Source organism: Podarcis erhardii (assembly GCF_964252035.2).
Source record: "Podarcis erhardii genome assembly, chromosome: 10".
Classification (NCBI taxonomy): domain Eukaryota; kingdom Metazoa; phylum Chordata; class Lepidosauria; order Squamata; family Lacertidae; genus Podarcis; species Podarcis erhardii.
In genome coordinates, this window is record NC_138500.1 from 25268354 (window position 1) to 25293835 (window position 25482).

A 25482-nucleotide genomic window follows, 5' to 3' on the forward strand; every position below is an offset into this window, starting at 1 on the left:
GACAAGGGATGGCAAAAGAGAGAACTGGCAGGATGGTGGGAAGAGAGTCAGCAAAGCAATGGCTAGTTGTTTAATGCAAGGGTAGGTGACAAAGCTTTCCCTTGGAGGAGCATAAGAAGAGTTATTCTGGATCAGACCAAAGGGCTATCTAGTCCAGCATCCTGTTGTCACAGCAGCCAATTAGATGCCTGTGGGAAACTGGCAAGCAGTACTTGAACACAGGAGCACTTTTCCCAGTGAGAGCCAGTGTGATGTAGTGGTTAAGAGCGGTGGACTCGTAATCTGGTGAACCGGGTTCGCTTCCCCGCTCCTCCACATGCAGCTGCTGGGTGACCATGGGCCAGTCAAACTTCTCTGAAGTCTCTCAGCCCCACTCACCTCACAGAGTGTTTGTTGTGGGGGAGGAAGGGAAAGGAGATTGTTAGCTGCTTTGAGACTCCTTAGGGTAGTGATAAAGCGGGATATCAAATCCAAACTCCTCCTCCTCCTCCTCCTCCTCCTCTTCTTCTTCTTCTTCTTCTTCCCCCCTCCTCACCAGCATAGCCCATTGACCAGGAAAGATCTGTGCGCAGCATTTTTGTCTTTTGGTATGGTGGCTTCCGGGAATGGAGTAACAGTATTTGTAGGGTTTGTCATTTTGAACTTTGTGCCAAGCCATGCCATAAACAATTGTTTCTAAAGCACTTTGAACTATGGTTTCAGACTCATCTCAAGTAGTAGTGAAGTCTCCTTTATCATGGTTCATATGATGTCTGAACTACGGGATGTGTTTGTGTGGCCTCAGCAACTAGTCCTGGGTGGTGCCTTTCAACGAGGTACCCTCCAGATGTTGTCAAACTTTTATCAGCCCTGACTAACATGGCCAATAGTTAAGGATGAAGGGAGTAGGGACCCAACAGCCTTTGGAGAGCCCCACATCTGGGCTAGCCTGTCACCACAGCTTCCCTGGCTCTATGACCACCTTCTGTGCAATCTACAAATCTAGAGGCTAAAAACAGAAGTCATTGCATTTCTGAGTCTACATTTAGATGCTTAAATACATGCTCTGAGTTTCAAAATTGCTGCTGTTCATCCTTCAACTCCTACTCAAACATACCAAAATATCATGAACTTAGTTTGAAACCTGTGAAAGGCCCCTCTTTTAAGAAGGTAGGTACACCTGACTTTTGTTTTGAAATAAAATTCCTAGTCATGAACAACAAACAATATCAGCTGTTCCATCATATTTTTTAAAAAAAATATTAGTGAACTTGTCAATGTACATAAGTGAATATGCTTCTCAAAACTCACCTCATCACATGATCTTTATTTCATAGGATTTTTCTTTCCTCACAGATGCCTAGAAAACAATGACTCTTGGGGTTATTTGATCTCACAGTCTTATTTGTGAAAGGATGTCTTCCATAGAGTGGATTTCTACTTTATGATTTTTAAGGGCAGTGCTATGATATTGTAAGTTTCTGGTACCTTACAACCTAGTTGCATCATAAATAATGTTATCCTCTTTGGTGCAAGTTCCCCCACCCTCCTTTCAAATTATACACTCTGTAAATTAAAACAGGGGTGGCAGCCAAGGGGGCCTCCAGTTGTGGGGCTCCATTCTGCGTATGGCACTCTGCGTATGTACTCTCAGTGTTGATTATAACTCATGGAGATAAGCCATTACCTGTGGCATTGGAGATTGTGATTATTCTCTAAGGCAAGGGACAACCTTGCAATAGGCAATATTTTGGATCACATATGGACTCATTGTTCTTTCCTTAAATTGAAGATCAATCCAAACAGAACGGCTGCATTCAGTTTAAAAAATTGCACCGTGGAAAGCCTTGAGCTTGCACACTTCTCCTCACCCTACATCCTCATGGATAAAGGGAGGAAAATTGAATTTATTGTGTAGTTTGAGCAAACCACTGTTTCCCATATTGAGACAAACTGGGAAAATGTGGTTTGCTAGAAACTGTGGTTGATTAACAAACTGACTCTTTGGGATGGTTGTAGGGTTTTTTGAGGATATGGTGGTTTAGCTCCAGATGAAGGGATCAGAAAGAGGCACTGAGGGGTTTCTGCTTGACGTCTTGATAATCATTCTATGAGATCATGTAGGACCTCATTTTATTTCTCCATGATTTTCAGCACCTATATGAGAGCACTGGGAGTTGGGGTCATACCAGGGTTTGTCACTGAAGTGTCGTCTGCTCCGTTTCTCTTTGATATCTGAATCGTGTTAGCTGTGCAGGTGCTAAACCAGTGTCTGAATGTGGTCATGAGCTGGGTGAGGGCTAATAAATTGAAGCTGAATTCTGACAAGATGAGGCAGTGTAGGTAGATGCTTCCTGGGACCAGACAACTGATATACAACCTTTTCTCTATGGCATTGTGTTCCCCCTGAAGGAGCAGGTTTGTAACTAAGATGTGCTTTGTCCTGCTTTATCACCAGAGGCTCAGACGTCCTTAGTTGCACAGTTCACCATTTTTCCAGCTTTGCCTGGCTTGCCAATTGTGGCCATTCCTGGACGGCGTAGTCTGGCCATGGTGATCCATGTTTCGGTAACCTCCAAGTTGGATTACTGCAATCTGTTACGCATGAGGCTCTTGGACTACCTTTGAAACTTCAACTGATGCAGAATTTTAACTGTTACAGCCAGGTTTTGTTCATGTTATGCCAGTCTTATTACAATGTCACTAGCTTAGTTTTCAAACCCCATTTAAGATGGTGCATTTATTTTGAAGGCCCCAAATACTGTACCAGCCTACCCATGTTTTGAAATTTTCTTCTGAAGCTCTCCTCCAAGAGCCTCCCTTATTGGAAGTGCACTTTTAAGGATATGAATAATTCACCTCCTGGAATCTACTGGATGAAGCACATATATAAGTGTTTTAAATAAATATATAAAAAATTGCTTGTAAAAGTCAGTTTCCCATACCTAATGGAACGGGAAACTGTGGTTTGCTTTTCCAAGTCCTCACTTGAAGTTTAAATTTCCTCCCCTTGTATGTGAAAGGAGAGGGAGATAACCCCATTGTTTGTTACATCTAAATATAGTCAGTTGTTGTTCTTGATGATGGATCTTTGGTCTGATTCAGCAAAGCACATTTTACTAAAATGGTAACAAAAATGCAGAATTGCACTTAGTTTCTTTTCTTTGTTTTGCTGAAGAGAGCAGCTAATGACGGCATTCAGGTGGCCTTGACTCAAATATTAGTTGAAGACTTGAGCTGTCTGCTTTTCATCTTCAAAGGGCTGCTAGAGAAGAAGAGGAATTTAAAATCCATATAATGGGGGCATTGGGGCAAGGAAGAAATTAATAGATTAACAGAGTCATCCTGTAGAATATAAGGCAGGAGAAGGGAAAGGAAAAATCTGCACAGTATTACATTTTCTGCTCTCTTCCCACTAGTTCCTCATGCAGTCTGATTTATCGAAGGTTTGGGAGAACAGATAAGGAATGGCAAAGGGTTTTCTTCTTCTTTTTTAAAAAAAGAAATTCACTTTGAACTACGACTCTCTCATGCATTGTCTGTTTGCAGAACAGAGGGTGTCAATCAAGTGCTTCCAGAACACCCCAGGAAAAAGTTATTTCCTCCATGCAAAATGGAAATTGCAGTTTGATGCCCTTCCCGTTCTTCTTCCTATATCTAATTTTCCCAGCCTTGAGACTTGATAAATGAACATTTTTACATGACTTTAGCCCTGTGTTCATTCTCTCTCTCTCTCTCACTCCCTTCCTCCAGTTTCTCTGACTTTCTTCTGGGACATTCAGAATTGGTTCCCTTGAGACACTTTCTCTTTGTAGAAGCTCCTGATATTTAAGTACACAGTGCTGGGAACAAAATTCTGCATCTGTGAACTCATCATACTTTTTTTTAAAATGTATTTTTATTAAATATTTTCTTAGTTTACATCATACATTTTGAGAGCGGAATACTTCTTCATTTGAGCTTTTGAAAGGACATACTGGGCATGGGCTAAGCAACAGCCTATTTTGATATATATATCTTAACATAAACATATCTGTGTTGATATAGAATGTATTTCAGTCTCCAGATGAGGAAAGAAGAGGTAAAATGTTGAAGGAAACTAGCTCTCTTTGGAAGGTCTACTAGTACTTACTTTTTTTAGTAGGATTTGCCTTTTTATAAATATTCTTGGATGAGCATGTTCAGGTATTGTGTTTTTATGATAGTTGTATATTGAGTTTTAATGTCTTTAATATATTTATGCTGTAAGTCACTTTGGGGCATTCTTCTGTGATGAATAAATATAATTCTTATTTTTCTTATTATTATTGGAAAGTCACCACAAAGTGACACATTCCCTGACATTCCTCAGCTTTTTCTTGCATTCGGTTAACACCTGATGGTAATTCTTTTTCCTTCAGGGGAGATAATTATGTGAGGAAATGCTATTTAAGTATTTAATATGAGGGAACGCTGTAAAATTAGGCCTGTTTTCAAAACATAGGCACTGTCTTTATGTCTGTAAAGTAATATGCTGTTTTATGGTGCTGTATAAATAAGGACAGCGAGACTTCCATCCTGAGATAATGAGTTTGTGTCCTGAGGTAATGAATTGGGTAACTGTCACTGTGGGAAAAGAGAAATGTTTCGTGTCTTCTCATAATGCATCATAAATTCTCTCCTGAGTGAAAAATTAATTGTCCCTGTCTGATTGAATATAGGTACTATAGCTGAAATATGCCATTATCTCCCTATAGGAGCACATATTTGGAAACAAACAAAGCTCAATGTTTTTCCTTTCTTCTGCCCATGAATTGAAACACATTTGGGGGAATGGAAGGTTATGGAAATCAGCTAGAAACCTGTTTTGTTTGTTCTTTAGAATCACTACCTTTAAAAAAAAAGTAAATGGGTAAGAGATAGGGGAAGATTATTCTTTGTAATAACCATGATAGAGGCTTAGTTCTGACAAATTGCAAATGAGGAGTTAAACCTGTGTCTGGGTGGCACATGTGGTGATCCTATAGTTGCTGTTTGCTTGGAACTGCAAAACCTCTAATTATGAATAAATGTCTTTTTACTGTGAAAATTTCACTGCTCAGTAGGGGCCTCCATGGATCAGGAAAGCTGCAGCCTGACCATGGTTTTGGTCAATGGTCATACTTCCATTTTAGTTGGTAAAGTGTTTTTGTGAGACATGGCTTAGATTAGAGAACCAGGAGCCCTATCCAAGTTTTGATCAGGGATTATGTTTTTGCTAAGTGTCAGTCATTCTACAGAAGAATAATGATAATTTGGCTAACAGATTGTTGTTACACAAACTGTACTAAGTTGTGTACTAAGGAACTGACTACTCTTGACAGGAGGACTTCCTAAAATCTCAGCAGACTTTCCCAGCACCTCTTTGAGACCTCAAAGTAAGTTTAATAAGAAAAAAAACATACCACATTTCCCATCTATAAGATGCCCCCGTGTATGAGTTTTGGGGGAACTCAGATTTAAGAAAATGGGGGGAGATAGCCCAGAGTATAAGATGCCCCCTAATCTTTGACATTATTTTAGGGACAAAACCTAGTCTTATACACTGAAAAATATGGTGGATGGCTTGAGCAAGCAATGAATGATCTGGTGGTTCTGGTTTTGTGAGGAAGCAAAAGTGTTCTTTGACTTGGCAGAAGCAACCATCAAGCTAGAAGAAAATCTCTTTGAGAAATTCAATCTCATTTTACCATTCCTAAGCTTCCCAACCCATGGCTGGATTTCTGAACACAGTCAGTATATTTAACTCATGGGGTGGTGGTGAATGGAGCAGCCCATTGTCCCTGCTCCCAATCTCAACTTAATGTAGCTGGTTGATGGAACAAACCCGAAGAGTGCTTGCTAATGGTTCCTCACTGTCCTTGGTGCCGTGTTGTTGTTTAGCATCTTTATACATGATTTGGATGAAGGAATTTGAGGGGATACTCATCAAATTTGCAGATGACCTCAAACTCAGAGGGGTAGTTAATGTCTCAGAAGACAAAACCTGAATTCAGATTGGAGAACTGGGCCAAAACTAATAAAAGGAATTTCAGTAAGGGCATATGTCAGATTCTACACTTAGGCACCAGTATAAGATGGGGGGACACTTAGCTTACTAGTAGTACATGTGAAAAGGATCTAGGGGTCTTAGGGACCACAAGCTTAACATGAGTCAACAGTGTGATGCAACAACAACAAAAAAGCTAATGCTATTCTAGACTGCATCAATAGAAGTATACAGTGGTACCTTGAGTTACAAACGCCTCAGGTTACAAGCTCCACTAACCTGGAAGAGTTGCCTTGAGCTGAGAACTTTGCCCCAGGATGAGAACAAAAATCATGTGCCGGTGGCACAGCAGCAGCAAGAGGCCCCATTAGCAAAAGCACGCCTCTAGTTATGAACAGTTTCAGGTTAAGAATGGACCTCCGAAACATATTAAGTTCGTAACTAGAGGTACCACTATAGTGTTCAGATCAAGGGAAGTAATAGTTCCACTCTTCTGCCTTGGTCAGACCACACCTGGAGTACTGTGTCCAGTTCTGGGCACCACAGTTTAAGAAGGATATTGACAAGCTGGAACGTGTGCAGAGGTGGGCAGCCAAGGGTCTGGAAACCAAGCCTTTGGAATTGAGGGAGTTGGAATTGAGGAACTGATGGAATTGGGTATGTTTAACCTGGATAAGAGGAGACTGAGAGGAGATTTGATAGGGCTATGACATGGAAGATGGAGCAAGCTTGTTTTCTCCTGCTCCAGTGAGTAGGACTCGAACCAATAGATTCGAGTTTCAAGAAATGAGATTTCGACTAAGCATCAGGAAGAAATTTCTGACAATAAGAGTTGTTCGACACTGGAATGGACTCCCTTAGAAGATGGTGGACTGTCCTTCACTGGAGGTTTTTAAGCAGTGGCTGGGTGGCCATCTGTTATGGATGCCTTGGTTGAGATTCCTGCATTGCAGGGGGTTGGGCTAGATGACCGTTGGGGTACCTTCCAACTCTACAATTCTATCATTCTGTAACTCTTAGGTTTCTATAACTCTTAGCGGTCACAACTTTGCCCCTACAATCAGGAACCCTCACTTTCCTGCTGGCATTAAAAGAGGTGAGTGTTTTACAATGAATGCAACAGCACGTGCAAACTGCTTCCTTCCCTCCACATGTCCAGTGTAATGCGTGAAAAGTGTTTATGTATTTGCACATTTGCAAAGCTTGGTCAGTGACTTTATATATATCTGCCCTTGGGTAACTGGCTAAAGTTTCTTGGTGGAAACCAGCTGGGATTTTGAGGCTTTTCTTCATTACAAAGCTGGCGGCATTTGAAACCAGTTGGAGGATGTTTTCAAGTAAAGTATTTTTGGGGGTGGCTGATATGAAATGCAAGAGAGGCATAAGCCCATGATGAGTAACTAAGTTCTGTTCCAAGCTTTCAGTGATTACCATCTGATTCCAAGCTAGCATATCTTAAGGCCTGACATACGTCAGTTGCTGTTGCTGTGGAATTAATGAAATTACTAGACCTGAAAGCATTAATCAACAGATTAATTTATTAATTGACTGTGGCTTAAAATCCAGCTGAAAACATCCCTTAATTAGTTGCAAGGGTGTTTGGCTTCTTCCATGTGCATCAGAGGAAACTGCTATCTATCAAATGTTATCAGCTATTTGAACTACTGTAAAAACTGTATATTGTAAAAACAGTGTGCTATAATACGTTTAATATAATTCAAACACTTTGGACTGGATTCAGCTACTTGGTTCTATTAGTAAAGCCAGCAGGACTCCCACTTGTACTGATGGAACAATCTCCTTAGTTTTATGTTGAAGTCCACCCTCTGTGTGCATGATCATCAGGGTGAGCTTCCTAGTCCAGCCCCCCCCCCCCGAGGACCTACAATCATATTTTGTGGAAATTTCCATCTGTCATGCATGGGTTGAAGGTTGCTCTGTTTTTGTTCACAAAGCAATTTCTAAAGGAGTTGTGTTGCAAATTTTCCAGTGCACAGCCAATTTCCACAGTGAAGCTTATCATTAATCCTTACACTGTTAATGATGAAACAATTTGATTCATCTGCTATCTGTTCTTTGGACTTCCTCTCCCTAAAGAAAAAGAAAATGCATTTTTAGCAGCCATATTGTCAGTAAATTTCCTCTTACTCAAGTGCAGGCTGCCTTTTCTGAAGGACCATAGGATCAAAGGTGTACTTCGACTTGGTTTGGAGTTCTTGCCAAAAGTAGTTTCAGTGCTTAGGTTTAATTAGTAACTCTTTGCTTGAGTTTGTGCATGACCCCCCCCCCCGCCAAGGGAATTTGGATGGATATGTTCTTTTTGATGTGTTGTGCAGGATCCAAAAATAGACAAATAACTTATTCTCCAACACTGGACTGGTGGGCTCCTTCTTCTGCCAAGCATAATTATGGACCATAATTATGGTTCACATCTTTTCTACTGCTACAACCCAGGAACTGATGTCTGTGAAACACTATGCAGTGGATCCACATGCTATGAGAAAAGATGGTGTGACCATCATTTTGTCTGTTGATTCAAGTTTCTATTCCCCCACCAGGTTTCTCCTGTGGGATTGCAGTCATGCTATCTACCTACCTTCCTGTAGAGCAGGGGCAGAGAACACCTGTGGTCCTCCACCGGTATTCCTGGACTTCAACCCCCATCATCCCTGTCCATTGGCTATGCTGGCTGAGGCTGATGGTAGCTGGGCTCCCAACCATATCTGGAGTGCCACAGGTCCTCCATGCCTTCTGCAGAGGCTTCCTGCATTTGCTTCATTTATTTATGGTGATGAGAGGGAACAGAGTGGGTGAAGTGCTGTCCCTGCATTTGGGCTCCTCCACACTTCCACTTGTCCCATGCCTAGAAAGCATGGGTCCGAGCGGATTTTCGCTTCTCCTGCTAGCACCTTCGCAAAGCTAAGCAGGGTCCAATATGGTTTCAAATGCATGAGGGACCGCATGTTGAGATGCCTGCATTGCAGTGGGTTGGCCTAGATGACCATCGGGGTCCCGCCCAGCTCTTCAGTTCTGTGATTCCATGATTGGAGGGGAACAAGGATTCTGTGCTTCTGTAGAAAGCGGTTTGAGGCACTGCGTACCAATCACTCTGACAGGGGCCCAGCATGCTTAGCAGCCCTGCTGTTTATAGTGAAGGCAGATAGATGCAAGAGTGTGCACACATTCAATTTTCTAGGAGGAGGAGAGGACATTTGTCATTGTTACAGCTGCATGATGAATTTGAGGGAGAGGAGATGCGTTTTAGATTCAGTCAGGAATTAAGTTTCTGATTTGAGGAAAGCCACAATGTTAAATTCCAAGCATCCCTTCTTGCTTTTCCTCCTTTTAAGGGAACTCAGAGCTTTTTAGGAGGGGGTGTTAACTTTAAAGACACCACATAATATTTACAGGCCTCGTAGATATTAGTGGTTAGAGCTACTGTAACTCAGAAAGCCCTGTGTTCAGTAAAACAGAGAAGGAAGGCAAAGCTGAGGGGCATGCCTTGTGAAAGGCAAGTGTGAAGGCTTCCCCTGTGAGACCTTTGAGCTTGTCTCAAGCAAACCATCTGAAAGGTGAAATGATGCATTTACATCTTGTTATGGTGGAATAAGTATCCCAGGTGCAGAAAGCTTCTGACGTCTTCAGTGAAAACATGACATTGCTTTGTATAGAGAAAGTAATGCATTTGTTATTCCAAAATACTATTAAAAGACAAAATTATAGTTGCACTGTATTCTTTCTAATGAGAGAAGCAACATTTGCATGCTTTCCCACACAAGCTGTTTATAATTTTGTATGCCCATGTGAAGCTTCCCATTTTAAAAAGTTGTTTCGATCCTTGAATGAGTGTTGATCGCTTAAATAACTTCCAGAGGAATAGCCATGTTGGCAGCCAAAACAACAAAGGAGTCTTGTGACGCCTTAAGGACGGTGATTCTGAATTGTGGTTATATTCTCAGGACAACGCTTTGTGCGTCATGCAGCGCACAAAAGCTTATGCCAGCCTTCCCCACCCCGTGCCCTCCAGATGTTTTGAACCACATCATTCCCAGCCAGCCAGGGAGTTGGAGTCCAAAACATCTGGATGGGAACAGGTTGGGAAAGGCTGATTTGTGCAATAAAGACATTTGCTAACATTTAAGGTGCTGCAAGACTCTTTCCTATGTACGTATCTGCATGTATTGATGATGTATTCCTGGCACTCGCAGTCCAAGGATCTCTGGTTTTGTATTCCCCCCAAAAATCTCCCAACTGTAAATACAAAGGCAATGAAATCTGCTTGAGCCAGATGGTTGGGGCTGATTTGCAGAAGCATGCATAAAGCTGGAAGAAAATCTCTTTGAGAAATTAAATCCTACTCGGTTGCTTCTTTCCACTTCCCAAGGGTGTAAGTAGTCTCTGAAAACATGTAATAAGAATAGCTCATGCTTTCTCCTTCTCAGAAGATAAATAGTGTGGTTTTATTTCACTTTGCAAGAACTTTGCAAGAACTCTTAGCAAGACGACAGAACAAGAGTCACGATCAATATTTTTGATTGCGCTACTCTATGGAATTACATTCTCAAAACCTTACCCAACATTTCAATCTGTGGTCACATCAGAGATCACCTAAGAACAAATTGGATCGTAGCCAGGTAAGTTTTACTCAGAACAGACCTATTGAAATTGATGAACATGACTTTAAACAGCCATGGTTTCCCCCAAAGAATCCTGGGAAATGTAGTGTGTTAAGAGTGTTGAGAGTTGATAGGAGACATGTGCTCCCCTCACAGGGCTGAAATTCTCAGAGTGGTTTAACAACCTATTCCTCTTCACAGAGAATTTTGAGAATGGTAGCTCTGTGAAGGGAATATGGACCTCCAAACAACACTCAGCACCCTTAACAAACTACAGCTCCCAGCATCCTTTGGGGGAAGCCATGGCTGTTTAGAGTGTTATGATACTAGTTTAGGTGCATACTGCAGATAGGGCCTTAGTCATGTCCATCAATTTCAGTGGGTCTGTTCTGAGTAAAACTTAGTAAAACTGCTACCAATTTATTGAAACCATGTCATCCACAAAGATAAATGCTTCAAAACTAAATCCTTCCAGGCCCCCTTTTAAATGTCAGTTTTTAGCTGCGTGGGAGTCACTTTTCCATTTTGTTGTGAGCTTCTCTTGCAAAGTTTGGACACCTTTTAAAATGACCCAGCCATATGCAACGTAGAATGTGAATCTCTACCCTCCGACCCCCATTTTTTCAAGCAAGGTGACAGTTCTGTGGTCCTATTCAGATCCTGCACAATTGAGTCCCACTCATGTGGTTGTGTCATTTTGAACAGCTTCCCTCCACAGGAGCTACACACTGAAAAGTTGCCTGAGTAACATTTAAAGGGTCCCACCGATCTTATCAATTACAGAATAGGTTCAAACTGTGCAGTATTCGGAAAGTGCCCAAACTAGCACACTTTGTTCAAATTGAGCAAAATCCATTTCAATAAAAAAGGAAATAAAGAAAAAACAGTGGTGGCTCCATTCATTAGATACCAGTGGCTTTAACATTATAAATGGTGGCTTTGAAATACATCTGCTTTGGATCTTGCATAGACTTGCACATATAAGAATCCTGGTTGATTCTTTCTTACTTTTTCCATATAAGATGTAAATGTTGACATCTTAATACCAATCTTGCTCCATTTGTCTATTTTAATAATTCATAAGAGACAGTGTTTCTGTCTCTTGCATTCAACATTGCACAGCTGGCTTGGTAACTAATTGAGGAGTGGTTGTTCCCTTCAGTTATGTCTCTGAGCATTAGCCACTGTAGAACACAAGGCAGCTGAGAACTTCTAATAGGTGATTTATTGAGCTGTGTTTGGTCTCCCAGTTCTTTTTGAATCTGTGCCTGGTTTTCTCCCTCAGAAGCTGCCATTGGGAAGATCACGACCTGTTTAGATTCCTCCTTAGTCCTCTGGTGGGTTGCGTTTTTCTTCTGCAACATAAAGTTATCTATATTGCCAAGAAGGTTGGTGGTTTGAGCCCACCCAGGGACAGCTGTGTGCAGGATTCCTGCATTGCAGCAAGTAGGACTTGTTGAACCTCTACAAGTCTGATTCTATATGTTGTGCACAATTTCTCATGATATCAGCTTCTCTTAGACCTTTGGGGCTTTGAACTGTGTGACATAGTGCTTTTTTCTTTTTCTTTCTTTTCCTTTTCCTTTTTTTTTTTTTTAAAAAAAACCCTGTCTGCTGCCAGCCAATACACTTTCCGTGGCCTTCAGAATGCTACGGCATCATGATGTGAAATTCCAGAATAATGAAAGCAGCCCTATTCCCATGGTCTCTGTTCCTCTGTGGATTGTTATCTTTGTTCCTGTATGATTCAGAATGCCTTGAAAGCATTTGGACCCCTGTTTTAATCTCTGTTTGCTGGTCAGAGCTCGCACTTCTGAAAAAAAAAACACAATTTCACCTGATATTTATTCTCTTTGCTACTTAACTTGCTTCACCCACCTGAATAAATTCTTGTTCGTGTTCTGTAGGCCAGCGTGTATTTTATAAGGTTAGCCTCTTCATCTTTTATCTCTTTATTTCCTGTGTCCTTGATCTCCTGTTGCCTCGTTGTTGTGGATTTCCCTTGCCTGTTTTAGGACAGAACTGACACATTCTGTCCTAAGAGAGCGGTTGTAAGTTCTGCAGCTGACAAGTGTTTTGGGAAGGACTCTTGTGCTTTCAACAGTTCCTTTCCCTGCTGATTTTTCCATTGTGTCACAGCTAGAGATGCTTAAGGAATTCAGTTTCTGTGAATTCTGATGCAGACTGACCTGATCTGTACCCCCTGAACTAATGCTCAGGTTGGAAACTAATTATTCTTTAGATTTCACACTTACCTGAATTTTGCAACATAGCTCTCAGCTACAAAAATGTGCCAAAACATGTTTAAAATGCATATTTTAGAGTAAGATGTGTTTAGAAATGTGCATATTCAGATAAAATACACATTTAAATTAGATATTTTGTGTTGAGATATGTAATTAAATATCGCAAGTGCAATGTAGAAGATAACATTGTACTTTCATATTGTCTCAAGACTGTTTTTAGTAATAAGCCTCGTAAGGATTCAATCAGTGAATTATATGTGTGTTTGATACAGTTTAACATGAATTTAATAAACAAAAAAAGCAAAGGTATGTCAAGTAGAACCTTCCCTTCCCCAATTCACAGTTGGAAAATACCTTTATTAAGACCAACCTAATTGTCACAAAATAGTGACACGCCTTTGAGTCCCCACGGAGTTCAGTCATACCTAAGGTGGGCTCCAGTATCATCCTTTTCTGTGTAAATTCTCACAGGATTGTTGCGACAAAGAATGAACATGTAATAGCACTTTTACAGCAAATGTGCTATAGACCCAGTTTTTCTACAGTTATGACACAGAAGTTGTTAAGGAATAATGTGTTAATTCCATTAGTGAGGAAAGAGCTGGCTCATTCCTAAAATGCACCTGGCCCGAATCTGGTGACTTCCTTATCAGTTATACTGGACAGATTAGGCACGTAACTCAAATTACAGCGAGGGTTGTGGGTCATTGTTTCTTATTAGGAAAGAGTGGATAGTTGTGCAATGGTGGAGTTACCGGAACACTTTGAAAAGAGCTCATCTGAGAAGAAGACTTGGAGAATTGCCTTATCTTTACACTTCGAGAACTCTAAGCTGCTGCAGGACTCTGTGCATGTTGACTTTCCTGCATTGCAGGGGCTTGGAACTGCCTTGGTGTCCTTTCTAACTCTACAATTCTATGATTCTATAACTTAGAACTTGCGTGTTGACATCCTTCGGCAAGGACGTTGAAGTACAGGGGCCCCTCTGGGACCAGAGGGAGAAAACTCTTGGTGTTACCTGCATATACTGTATAAATATAGTGTGTGTGTTTTTTCATCCCACCCAACTTCCAAGGAGGTTAGGGCAACCACATGGCTTTGCCGGCCCTGCAAGTTTCATCTGTGAGACAGGTTGGGCTTTAGCAGGAGCAATTGGCTCAAAGCCACCGAGTGAGATTTATGGCTGAGTGGAGATCTGAACCCAGGCCTTCCTCCCTTTATCATAGTTTAGCACTCTTCCCCCTCCACATCCCATTGGCTCGGGATCATTTCCAGCATCCCATTCCTTTCAACTCATATCATAGTTCACTTCTCAGAAGTGAGACCTGCTTTTTATTCTACTATTGATCATTTGAAGTGGTGTTTTTATGTCTCCCTCTATTATGCATGTGCAGCCCTGGTGATTTTAATAGAAAGCTTTGCATAAAGCCTGAGAGTAAGACATTTGTTTTTGGTATTTGAGATTCCTGCTTTGTATGAACTCTCTGGCTAGTTCTAATAAAAAGGCATGATTTATATAGCCTATGCACCCTGTAAGTGTGCTCGAGGTACAGCAACAGTTGCAGCTCTCTGGATAGTAATCTGCTTTTTTTCCATGGCATTTTATAGGCCCAGTGTCAATCTGAGGGCATATTCTGCATTATTATTACTTTCTGTGGCAGCCCCAAATACAGAAATGAATCTGGAAGGGCTAGATAGATGTTTAGGCTCTAAGAAAAGCAATGTATCTCTTTTCAGCTGGTTTGGAATGTGTTGCATGTTGCTTGCACTAGAGCTTAACCCACAGATTGAGAACTTCCTGTCTTCTAGCTTTTGTTGGACTATAACTCCCATCATCCCACACCCATTGACCATGCTGGCTCAGGTCGATGGGAGCCAGAGTTAGCCAACTTCTGTTGGCTGCCCCTGGCTTAATTTGTTATCTGAGTTAGAATTCCCCCATTCATATTTTTTTCTGTGCTGTAATTATACCCATATTAGCAAAGTGAATCATACAAAATACTTGCAGTTCTTTTACTTATTTATAAAACTTATATCCTGCTTTCTCCCCAGAAAGAAAATTGAAGCATCTTACAACAATCAAACAGACATGTAAGAAAATCAACTTCACAAAATGTATTAAGCAACCATAAAAAAATGGAATCTGCTTAAAAAAGGAAAATCAGCAAAAATGGGGAACTCATAAAACTCTAAAAAAAAAAAACTAAAGTGAAGGCACAGAAGAAAGCAACCTTCAGTTTTCTTCGGCTGAAGGCCTTCCAAAACAATCAGGTTTTGGCTAAATGCCTGAAGTAAGGAGGACCTCAGGACTGAGGGCCAAGTGTGGCCCTCCAGGTTTCAATATATGACCCTCAGTACCCCATCCAAGCTACATACCTCTCCTTAAGCCAGACCTCTCACCTAAGCCAGACCTCTTCTCTTTACTTTCCTGATTCTAGCTAGGCAAAAGCACTTAAGGACTTGAATTGTGTGGAGGTCCCGTGCTTGCCTGGATGAAGAATTGTGGTGAGTAGGGGCAGAGACCCCTGGCATCCATGTGGCTGGCATGAACCAAACCTGTCTGCTTTATGCAGATGTTGAGTGTGGAATATTTAGGTAATTGCAGCGCAGTGCAATAATATATTGTATTCCCAGAGGAGGTAAAGATAATTCAAAATCAAAGAAACTGGCCAAACAAGGCCCCAGCATATAGGCTGAAGGCATATAAGGCCCTTGTTGAAGCTAAGCAGGGGTCAGACCCAGGTCAGCAAGAAAGGAAGAAATATGATGCTGGTGAAGTTAAGTCTTTATTTAAAGAAACAAAATACAACTCAGCCTGGTGGTCTTAGCAACCCTTTCCAACAGGTCTTGCCCCTATGGAGCAGTTCCCAGGATTGAAGGCCTTCTACCACCCTCAAAACCTTCAGGATGTTCCCCAAGCAGTCTCAAACTGTGTCTGTCCACCTCTGACCTCTGCTCTGCTTTTCTCATTACTCTGCATGTTCTTGGAGACCAGCGGGAAGGGGAGCTTGTCACAGGAGGAGGGAGAGACTCCCTGGATTCTTCAGTATGATGCTCCATCTCTGCTTCAGCCTCAGAGTCTGATTTTCCCTGTCACAGGCTCTGCCTGCTCACTAAACCCTGTTGCTCTTTCAGCTTCCGACACCACCTCCCACCAATCTTCTCCCTCTCACAGCTCCTCTGTGTCCCACAATCAATCCCCTGGCTCTGAGCCTTACACCTCTGGGGTTTTGCTTGGGGATTCCCCAGCTGGTGTCTCTCATTCCTCTTTGACCAGCCAGTCCCTGAAAGCAGATCAGAGTCTGGTCAGTGCTTGGATGTATGGCCACTTGGAAACTATGTTTACACTGCCTTGGGGGTCTATGATAGCAGAAAAGTGGGATGTAAATGTAAGAAAAGTAGAATTGGCTGTGTTGTATTTACTTGCTCTTCTCTTTACAGTGATTACAGATTTCTCTCATTTCTCAAGTTTGCACAGCAGATTACTGTTATACTAACTTTTGACATCTTGGGCAACTTCAGGAAATGCATACAGCATATGCAGCATAGTCTTTTCTCAGAGTGTCCACTGGTGCCAACTCAGTTTGTTCCATATAAGAAAAATGTGGCACAAACAGTAGCCTTAGTCATGACTATCTATGGCAGTAGCCGGTTAGCAGTTGATCTTGGTATAATTTAGCAGCTGTCTTTAGGAATAACATCTGCTTTAAATGGAGCGAATGAACACGAGCACAAAAAAGGAAACCTCTGTGCTCTGAGTTCCTTTATGGATGAAAGTGGGAGGAGAGGCGGTTCAGTTCAGGATAAGAAACAGAGCCCGTGGCAAGGGAAGGATTTCCCTTGCTTCCCTGCCAAATGAGCGAAGGGGAAGCAGAGAAGTTTGCTCCTCAGGAGGGAACTGCTGTCAGAGTCCACTTCTTCCTCTCCCAGCAACTCTTAAATGCTCCATCCCACATTGCTTCAGAGAGGACCTTGATTTTTCATAGAGGCTTTTTTGTGGGGCAGGTAGTTGTAGGGAAAAGGTTCTTATTTTAGGATCCAAGCTAATCTTCTTCCACAGAACCTGAGAGGCAGCTACCAGGTTTGTTGGGAAACTTGATTGTTTGCTAACAATTCTTCACTTACTTGCTCAGTAGCCTAAGCAGCAGTAATAACACCAATCAAAAGTCTTATTTAAAGGAACGTACACACAGGTGCAGGGACATGGGTGGCGCTGTGGGTTAAACCACAGAGCCTAGGACTTGCCGATCAGAAGGTCAGCAGTTTAAATCCCTGTGACGGAGTGAGCTCCCGTTGCTCAGTCCCTGCTCCTGCCACCCTAGCAGTTCGAAAGCACGTAAAGGTGCAAGTAGATAAATAGGTACCGCTCTGGCGGGAAGGTAAACGGCGTTTCCATGCACTGCTCTGGTTCGCTAGAAGCGGCTTAGTCATGCTGGCCACATGACCCGGAAGCTGTATGCCGGCTCCCTCGGCCAATAAAGCGAGATGAGCGCCGCAACCCCAGAGTCAGTCACGACTGGACCTAATGGTCAGGGGTCCCTTTACCTTTACCTTACACACAGGTGTATCAGCTCTGGCCTTCGTAGGCCCATACTGAGTTAGCTATATTGTTGTGGGTTGAGGTCCATGTGTGACTGCTGACCTTGGGTGGGTTGTGTTTTAGCACAACCAGAACCACTAAGAAAACACCAGCTGCAATGGATTAAAAACCTGCTGCATGCAGTCTGGGCCATGCAGAATGTCTAACAGTCACCGTGGGTTGAAAACACAGCTGTGCATGCCCTAAGAAGGTCATATGAATGGACTTGACTACTTCATTTATCATTTTGCTCTGCCCTTCTGTAAATAAGTTTTATTACCCTCAGTCCTCTTCACTTCTTTGCTTGACACCCGTCATTTTTGGATAACAAAAACACTACCAGAACCACCAACATATTAATAGAATAGAGAAAGCAGTTTCTAGCAATATGATTACGTAATGCATTTTCAAGTCCCCCGTCTTTCAACTTTTCTGTTCAAGTTGCTCCAAGGGTCTCTAGGTGTGAGATAAGATAAGCAAGGTAAGTACCGGCACAGGGGAAGGCTTCAGTAATGAGTGTTTTGTTTACAGTGCCGTGTAGCATGTGCGTGGAGTGGAGAAATAGGCTATGTTATGGATTTAACTTTGGCAAATCAGATGCAGGTCTCATACTGGGTAGTATGCAGCAATGTTTTGCTCGAGAGTAGACCCACTGAAGTTAATGGACATGGAGGGCACCAAGTTTGCTAGCACTGTTGTACTAGATCACTTTGTATCGAAGCTAGTCTTAAGAGGGACGAGCCGGTGACTCCTTTTACTACTTGTGATGCAGTGCCTAGTATATATTAGACACTTTGATTTTTTTTAAAAAAAATGTTGATGAAGTACGATGGACCTGGTCTGAGCACATTTCCTTTGCCCTGAAAAGAAATGCTTTGGCACGAAGTGAGCATATGTTCACCCAAACCACTTCTTCACTTTGAATAAATGTTTGACTTTACCTTAAACTGCAGTGATTGATTACAGAAAAAGGAAAGGGACAAAACTCTACACTGCTTTTTTTGTTGTCATTTTATTTTGATTAGTAGAATACATTGTTTTAAAAATGGATGGATAGATATTCTTAACATACTTACCCATTTAGCAGCAGATGAAAAATGGCCGGTCCTCACTAAATTTGCCTGACAGTTGGTGACTGACTTGAATCTAATATGTAAGCTTCATAAGCTTTGCCATAATGTTTTGAAACGGTCGTAAACCTTAAGGGTATCCTAGTCACACATTTAACCTGCCACATCTAACCTTCCTCTGCGTAAGAAATTTATGACAGGTTCCAAATACAATCCTCAACCTTCTCCTTAAAGCAAATCACAAAAAATAATGGTTATTGGGTCTCATGGGAACTCAGAGTCTGCAATATATTTAAGCAGGCAGCAAGATGGCTGGAATTAGACATTCAGTGCCAGGTCTGGGAATCCTGGTTGCCACTGAATAGCTACAAAATAGAGGCAAGATGCAGGAATTTAGGGTGGGAGAGACTGTACTTTGCCTCTGTGCACCCACTGCCTGTCCCTTGCCACTCCCTTCCTGAAGTCATTACTCGTCACAATGTTGGAAAACATACCCAGAACTCCTTGTAGCAGGGGGCAGGAAGAAGCTAGGGGAAGAATTTTGAGGAAAAAACCGCAGGCAGAAGGGTTTATGTGCTTCTTCCCCCTTAGCTTGAGATTAAATCCTCTTCATGCCCTCTGTAGCTGTTGGACCATACTTGGATCTGCCGCTGAATGCCTAATTTTGCTATCACCAAATCACGATTTCCAGAGTTCTTTGGCAAACAGCTAAATTCATCTCCACAGGTAGAAAACATACCATATTGCATGTGCACACACCCCAATTAATTTAGAGTATAAGCAGGGCTTTTTTTCAGCCAGAACTCACCAGAGCTCAGTTCCAGCACCTCTCAGGTGGGTGTTATTGCCATTCTAAGGGAACGAGGGAGGTGTTCATGGTGAGTTCCGACACATATTTTTTCTAGAAAAATATCACTGAGTACAAGGAACTGGCAGTTCTGCATCTGCAAGGAGTTGATCCTCTGTTGTGGTAGCACCTACTCCCTGGAACCTGCCTCTTTTGCCCATTCATATATCTCTGTTTTATTGTTTTTGGCACCTGCTAACTGATATCCCCCCCCCCCCCGCAAGTCTATCCACACAAGTAATTTTAACATGCAGTTTATTATGCATATTTGCTTTGAAACTCCTGGCCTTTTTAATATTTTGCTACATTTTATGTCAATTGTATTTTTAGCTTTCAATTTGGTTGCTATTTTTCTAATGAAGATCTTACGTCGCCTCATGTAAACCACTCAGAGGTTTCTGTCAATTAAACAGCATATAAATCTTGTCAAGTAAATGAAAAGAAACCAACGTGTAAATGTGATGAATATGGTGAATCCAACATATGGTGTAGGTAGGAGGACAGCAGAAGATCCTTCACACTTTCCTTTTATAGAGAGTGCCTATGACCTTTTGGGTCCGTGGTGCAAGGGATGTTTGAGATTCATGGCTAATGCCATATATGCAGAATAGGAGAGAATGATTAGGGATGTAGGCAGCACGCCTCTTTGGGGAAATGCCTGGCACCCTTCCAACGGACTCGTAATTGCTCCACCGCGAAAAGCTGCAACGCAGACAGACGCAGTGACAGGAAAGGAAGAAAATCCCTAAAACGGAGAAGTTGGTGATGTAATGGGGATTTGATTCATAGCTGACCGCTGTTCTCAAGAGTCACCTTCGAGCGGAGGAGTGTGCTCCCCTCCCTCCGCAGGCAGATGATTTACTGCTTGACAGGTAGCTCACCAAAGCCCTTGGCTGGAATCAAATGGCTTGTCTGATCCCAGCCAGTACACATCCATTTTCTCATACCTTCATTCAGGAGGGAGCGAAATAAGGCTGACTGAGCACAGTGCATCTAACAAATGCTTTGTCGGGTTACAGGAGCTCAGGTATTAAAAATTTATTTCTACCAAGGCTGAAGCAACATTAAAAAAAACTAAATGAAAAAATGAAAAAGGGTGATTTATGGACAGGGAATTTCTCCTTGCTTCATAAAACCATCATATCCTACAGCTGAGCATTTGTCAGACGCTACTTAAAAACCCAAAAAACCCCTCACTAGCACCATTTTGGTTCTTTCATCCACAATGTTTATTCGGAAGCCAGGTTTGCATACAAAGCAATTAAATACAATCAAACCTCGGTTGTTCCGGAAGACCGTTCGACTTCCGAAACATTCGACAACCGAGGGGCGGCTTCTAATTGGTTGAAGACCTTCTTGCACTCAAGTGGAAGCTGGATTGGACGTTTGGGTTCTGAAAAACGTTAGAAAACTGGAGCATTTACTTCGGGGTTTTCAGCGTTTGGGAGCTGAAACAATCGGGAACAGAGCTGTTCGAGAACCGAGATTTGACTGTAATCTCATTTTATTGCATATGTGTAATCACTCGTTTTCAGCGAGACATTTTGTGTAGCTGCTAGGAGGTGGGGAGTGTTGAGAACATGGTTAGAGCTTTAATTATGGTAACAGTAAAGGGACCCCTGACCATTAGGTCCAGTCGTGACCGACTCTGGGGTTGCGGCGCTCATCTCACTTTATTGGCCAGGGGAGCTGGCGTACAGCTTCCGGGTCATGTGGCCAGCATGATTAAGCTGCTTCTGGCGAACCAGAGCAGCGCACAGAAGCGCCGTTTACCTTCCTGCCGCAGCGGTACCTATTTATCTACTTGCACTTTGTCATGCTTTCGAACTGCTAGGTGGGCAGGAGCAGGGATCGAGCAACGGGAGCTCACCCCGTTGCGGGGATTTGAACCGCCGACCTTCTGATTGGCAAGTCCTAGGCTCTGTGGTTTAACCCACAGTGCCACCCGCGTCCCTATGGTAGCAGTAGAAGGTAGCAATTTATAAATGGGGCTACCACGTTGGATATTGTATCCTCCTTTAACAACTCCAAGGCATACCTACTGCACTCTGTTTCATTCCCTACCCATTAGACCACTTTTTTTACACAGCAGGCAGAGGAGGATGGGTGGTGGTGCGTTTGCCAGTAGAAGAACAGCGTAAAGGGAATGTGCCTTTATAATCTAACTCTGTAGCTTTCCAGATGGTGCTGAACTACAGTTCCCATCATCCCTGACCCTTTGCCATTTTGGCTGGCCATTCTGTGAGTTGGTACCCAACAAGATCCGAAGGGCAACAGGTTCCCTATCACTGTGCTAAAGGGGCAAGTAGTAACCATTTTTTAAAAGGATCACACTAAAGCAAAAACAAGGTTAGCTTACCTCAAGATAGTCTGAAGGAAGGAAGTCTTGGGTTTTTAAAAACAAACAGAGTTGAGTGGCTAACTCATTTTGTTGCATCTTTACAGTGCTGTCTTGGAGAGAATTCTGTGGTGTTCCTGTTCAGAAATATACTTTATATATATTAAGTACTTGTTTTATTAAACTGAATGGGGAATTCAGTCTCTTGAGTGATCAGCTGGAAGTGACAGTTGTGATTATGTAGCCCAGGTCAGGCTGAAGTCAAGAGCTACATCAGCAAATGATGATTTGAGAGGCCAGAGGCAGGAATGTTGCCAAGGTCAGTTGGGTGGTTGGGTCCTAGAAATCACATTACCTGTGTTTACATGGCTTCTCTTTACAATATATTGCGCACAATGGAGGAGCAAGCTTGAAGCATCCATTAGGTAAGGCCAGCCAGGACCCTATTGGCTCCCCAAGAGCGAAATCTGTATATTGGATGGTAATTCAAAAACTATTGTATGTCTGTATTTCTACCATGTTCTGGTCCTTCTAGGGATGACAGTGATTATTTTTATTTTTATTTTTTTTAATTCTTTTTATTGAGTTTCCTTCTTCACATACTCAGAAAAAAGTAAAACACAAAACATTAAATAAAAAGTAAAAGGGCACCATCACAAAAAGAAAAAGGGGACCGGTCAAAAAAGTAAAAAATAAACATTAGACCAATACATATCACACACTGTCTGACTTCCTTCCCTACTGATTTCGGATTTCTAATTTTTAAAATATCACTTTTACCGCTGATATTGGTTATTAGTTTGTGCATCCGAAGTTTTATATTAGACCTGCTATAGTTGGTAGGTTTTTAAAATTAGTTTCTATATATGCCATGAATTTAGTCCAGTCGTTATTCAACTTTGTGTTCTTTTGGTTTCTGATTCTCTGCGTCATTTTTGCCAATTCGACAAAGTCATATAGTTTTGTTTGCCACTCCCTCATGGTTGGTATATGCGTACTTTTCCAATTTTGAGCAATTAACATTCTGGCCGCTGCTGTTGAATATTGGAATAAAGTTTTATCTTCTTTCCTAATTTCCTCCCCAATCATACCTAATAAGAAGGCCTCTGGCTTTTTAGGGAACGTATATCTAAATATTTTTTTTTAACTCATTATATATCATGTCCCAAAATTTTTTTATTTCCCCACATGTCCACCACATGTGTATAAAGTTGCCTTCTTTTATTTTGCATTTCCAGCAGGCCTTATTACCAGTCTTGTACATCTTATTTAATTTCTCTGGTGTTATATACCATCTATATATCATCTTCTCTAAGTTTTCTCTGATTGCAACACTCGCCATAAATTTTATTCCCTCATTCCACAGCTTTGACCAGTGATTATTTTTAAAATAGTCTAGTAGAGGGAAGAGAGAGATTCCAGGGCCATGGGAATCTGGTGCTTAGCTGTTTCCATTTTAGGACTATATTTGCTTTCACAGTAGGTTGTTAAATTGTTGTGTGGGCTTGGGAGCATTGCTTTGGCCATGAACTTGCTGCCAAAAAGTGTATCTGACTATTTCCCCCTCTCTTTTGTTAGTCAAAGGAAAGTACAGTTATTAATTTGACTGTGGCGAGAAAACGCTTCAAGTGTATTAACAATGCTTTTATTTTCATAATCCCAGGAACATTCAAAGTTTTGTAGATCTTATTCCACCTTTTTATTTCTCTGAAACACAAAAATGTGTTAAATTATTCTGCAGGATTAGAAGGCGTAGTTATCAAAAGTAGGTCCTGCAAATCCTTATATGCTAATTTGAAAATTCACATGCTTGAATAGTTCCATGGACGTAACACATTTAAGCTTTGTTTCTTTTAGTTATGCTGTACTTATTTGTGTTTTGCCATTTGGAGGTCTGCTGCTGAACCAATTATAAACCCAAGTGTTTTACATAAGAGCTGCCTCTTGAGTCCTATTCATGCACCAGAAATAGTGGAACAAATATCACCAGGGCTTGCATTTCGCATAACATTTAAAAGGCACTGAATGCAACCCCAGCTTGCCAGGGAACCTATGCAACCCCAACTTTACCTGTTCCACTTATGACATGGTACAGCAATTTTGGTCAGGGATAGTCTGGCTATTGTGACCTATGCATTGATAACCTCAAGACTTGAGGTTACCTTAACACACTCTGTGTGGGGTTGCCCTTGGTCTGGAGGCTCTAGTTGGAGCAAAATGCTGCAGCTAGACTGTTGACGGAGACAGGCTCTCATCAGTACATAACTCGGGTGCTCAAAAGTTTTCAATGCCTTCCCCCACACCAGGGCCAAGCTCAAGGTTACTGCACTATTTTGCAGCTTTGCTTAACAACTTTGCTCCACGATTCCTTAAGGCAGTGTTTCTCAAACTTGCGTCTCCAGCTGTTGTAGGAGTACAACTCCCATCATCCCTGACCACTGGTCCTGTTAGCTAGGGATGATGGGAGCTGTAGTAAAGCTAGAGACCCAAGTTTGAAAAAACATTGCCTTAAGGGCTGCCTCATTCCTTCTATCTCTGCATGATCCTGAATACCTTTGTAGAGTCACTGTTAGTGTTCCCTCATGGCTTGAATGCATGACTCCTATCCCTCAGTATTGTGGGCCCAATTTTGTGGAGCTCCTTTCCAGCTGAGGTCAAACAGGCCCTCTCCCTGTTGAACTTCCAGCACCTACTGAATATTTTTTTACAGCAGGATTTTTAATTGATGTTTGATTTCGTAGCTTAACTGATTGTTTACTTTTTGTGTTGTATCCTTATAAACCACTTAGAGGCTATTGTAGTTATTCAGTATATAAATTGTTTAAATAAATATATATGGCATTTGGTGTGGGGATATAGTATTGGTGGGCCTAATCTGGCTGCAGATTGAAGGCTCCCCAAACCTGTTTTAAAGGATGTGCTGTTTTTTCTAAGGTGGAAATATACAAATTTGAGCAGGAAACATGATCATCATGCACTGGAGTTGGAAATGATAGAGCCTGATGATTTTCCTGTAGTATGGGCAGAATTCAGCAAATGCATCTGAGGCGTGTGGTATTGACCCCATGCATGGAAGAGGATATAAATAAAGCCATTGCTTTGTATTCATTGTTTGCTTGTCTTATAATTAAGAGCACTTTAGCTTCTTCTTTACCTTCACCTCCATGCTTCTGTGTAACTCCCTCTAATTTGGAAACCACTTAAAACATGAGTCAACCATGAAATTATGCAGTCACTGGCTTTCCCTCATAGATAAACTATATTTGTGATGGAGAGTTATACAGGGGAAAAGATATATATTTTAGGACTCTCCTTTCCTTACAAGATCCTATTACATGCTTTCTTCAAAGGGCATGGAGACCAGGAAAAATTGCTGCTTGCCATACATCAAAACAAAGTGTAGTGGTGCTTCCTTTTTTTGATATCCCCCCACCCAAGGGAACTCTGTCTCTCTACCCTACTAGGTCAGCACTAATGTTGCTTGCATCCTCATATGCAAGCAGGGCTGCTGCTTCCTTGCCTCCCCACCCCCACCTGCAGTTTTGCCACAGTTGGGCTCTGTGGTGGCAAGTGAGGCCTAGCAAGGTTCATGAGGCAAAGAGGGGCAAGGTTCAGGAAAGAGGCAAGGCTCGTGCTGTACTCTGGGAAACACGGTGCTCTGCCATTGTCGTGGTCTGAGAAACAATTGGGAGGCAGTAATGCTTCTGAACACCAGTTTCTGGAAAACACAGGAGAGGAGAGTCCTGTCTGCGGGTTTCCGACAGGCATCCAGTTGGTCACTGAGAGAACAGGATTCTGGA

General features: G+C 42.0%; 1 protein-coding gene across 6 annotated transcripts in view; it reads left to right on the plus strand.

The window, feature by feature from the left end:
- The window catches only part of CHST11 (carbohydrate sulfotransferase 11), a 224627-nt gene that overhangs the window by 52325 nt on the left and 146820 nt on the right, over window positions 1–25482 (plus strand). For 2 of the 6 annotated variants that reach the window (XM_081879267.1, XM_081879268.1), the window contains exon 2: window positions 14901–14939. The exons of the other annotated variants lie outside the window; for them this stretch is intronic. In XM_081879267.1, the coding sequence (XP_081735393.1) occupies window positions 14901–14939 (39 nt within the window). The remainder of the gene's footprint in view (window positions 1–14900; window positions 14940–25482) is intronic. 6 annotated transcript variants of the gene reach the window in all.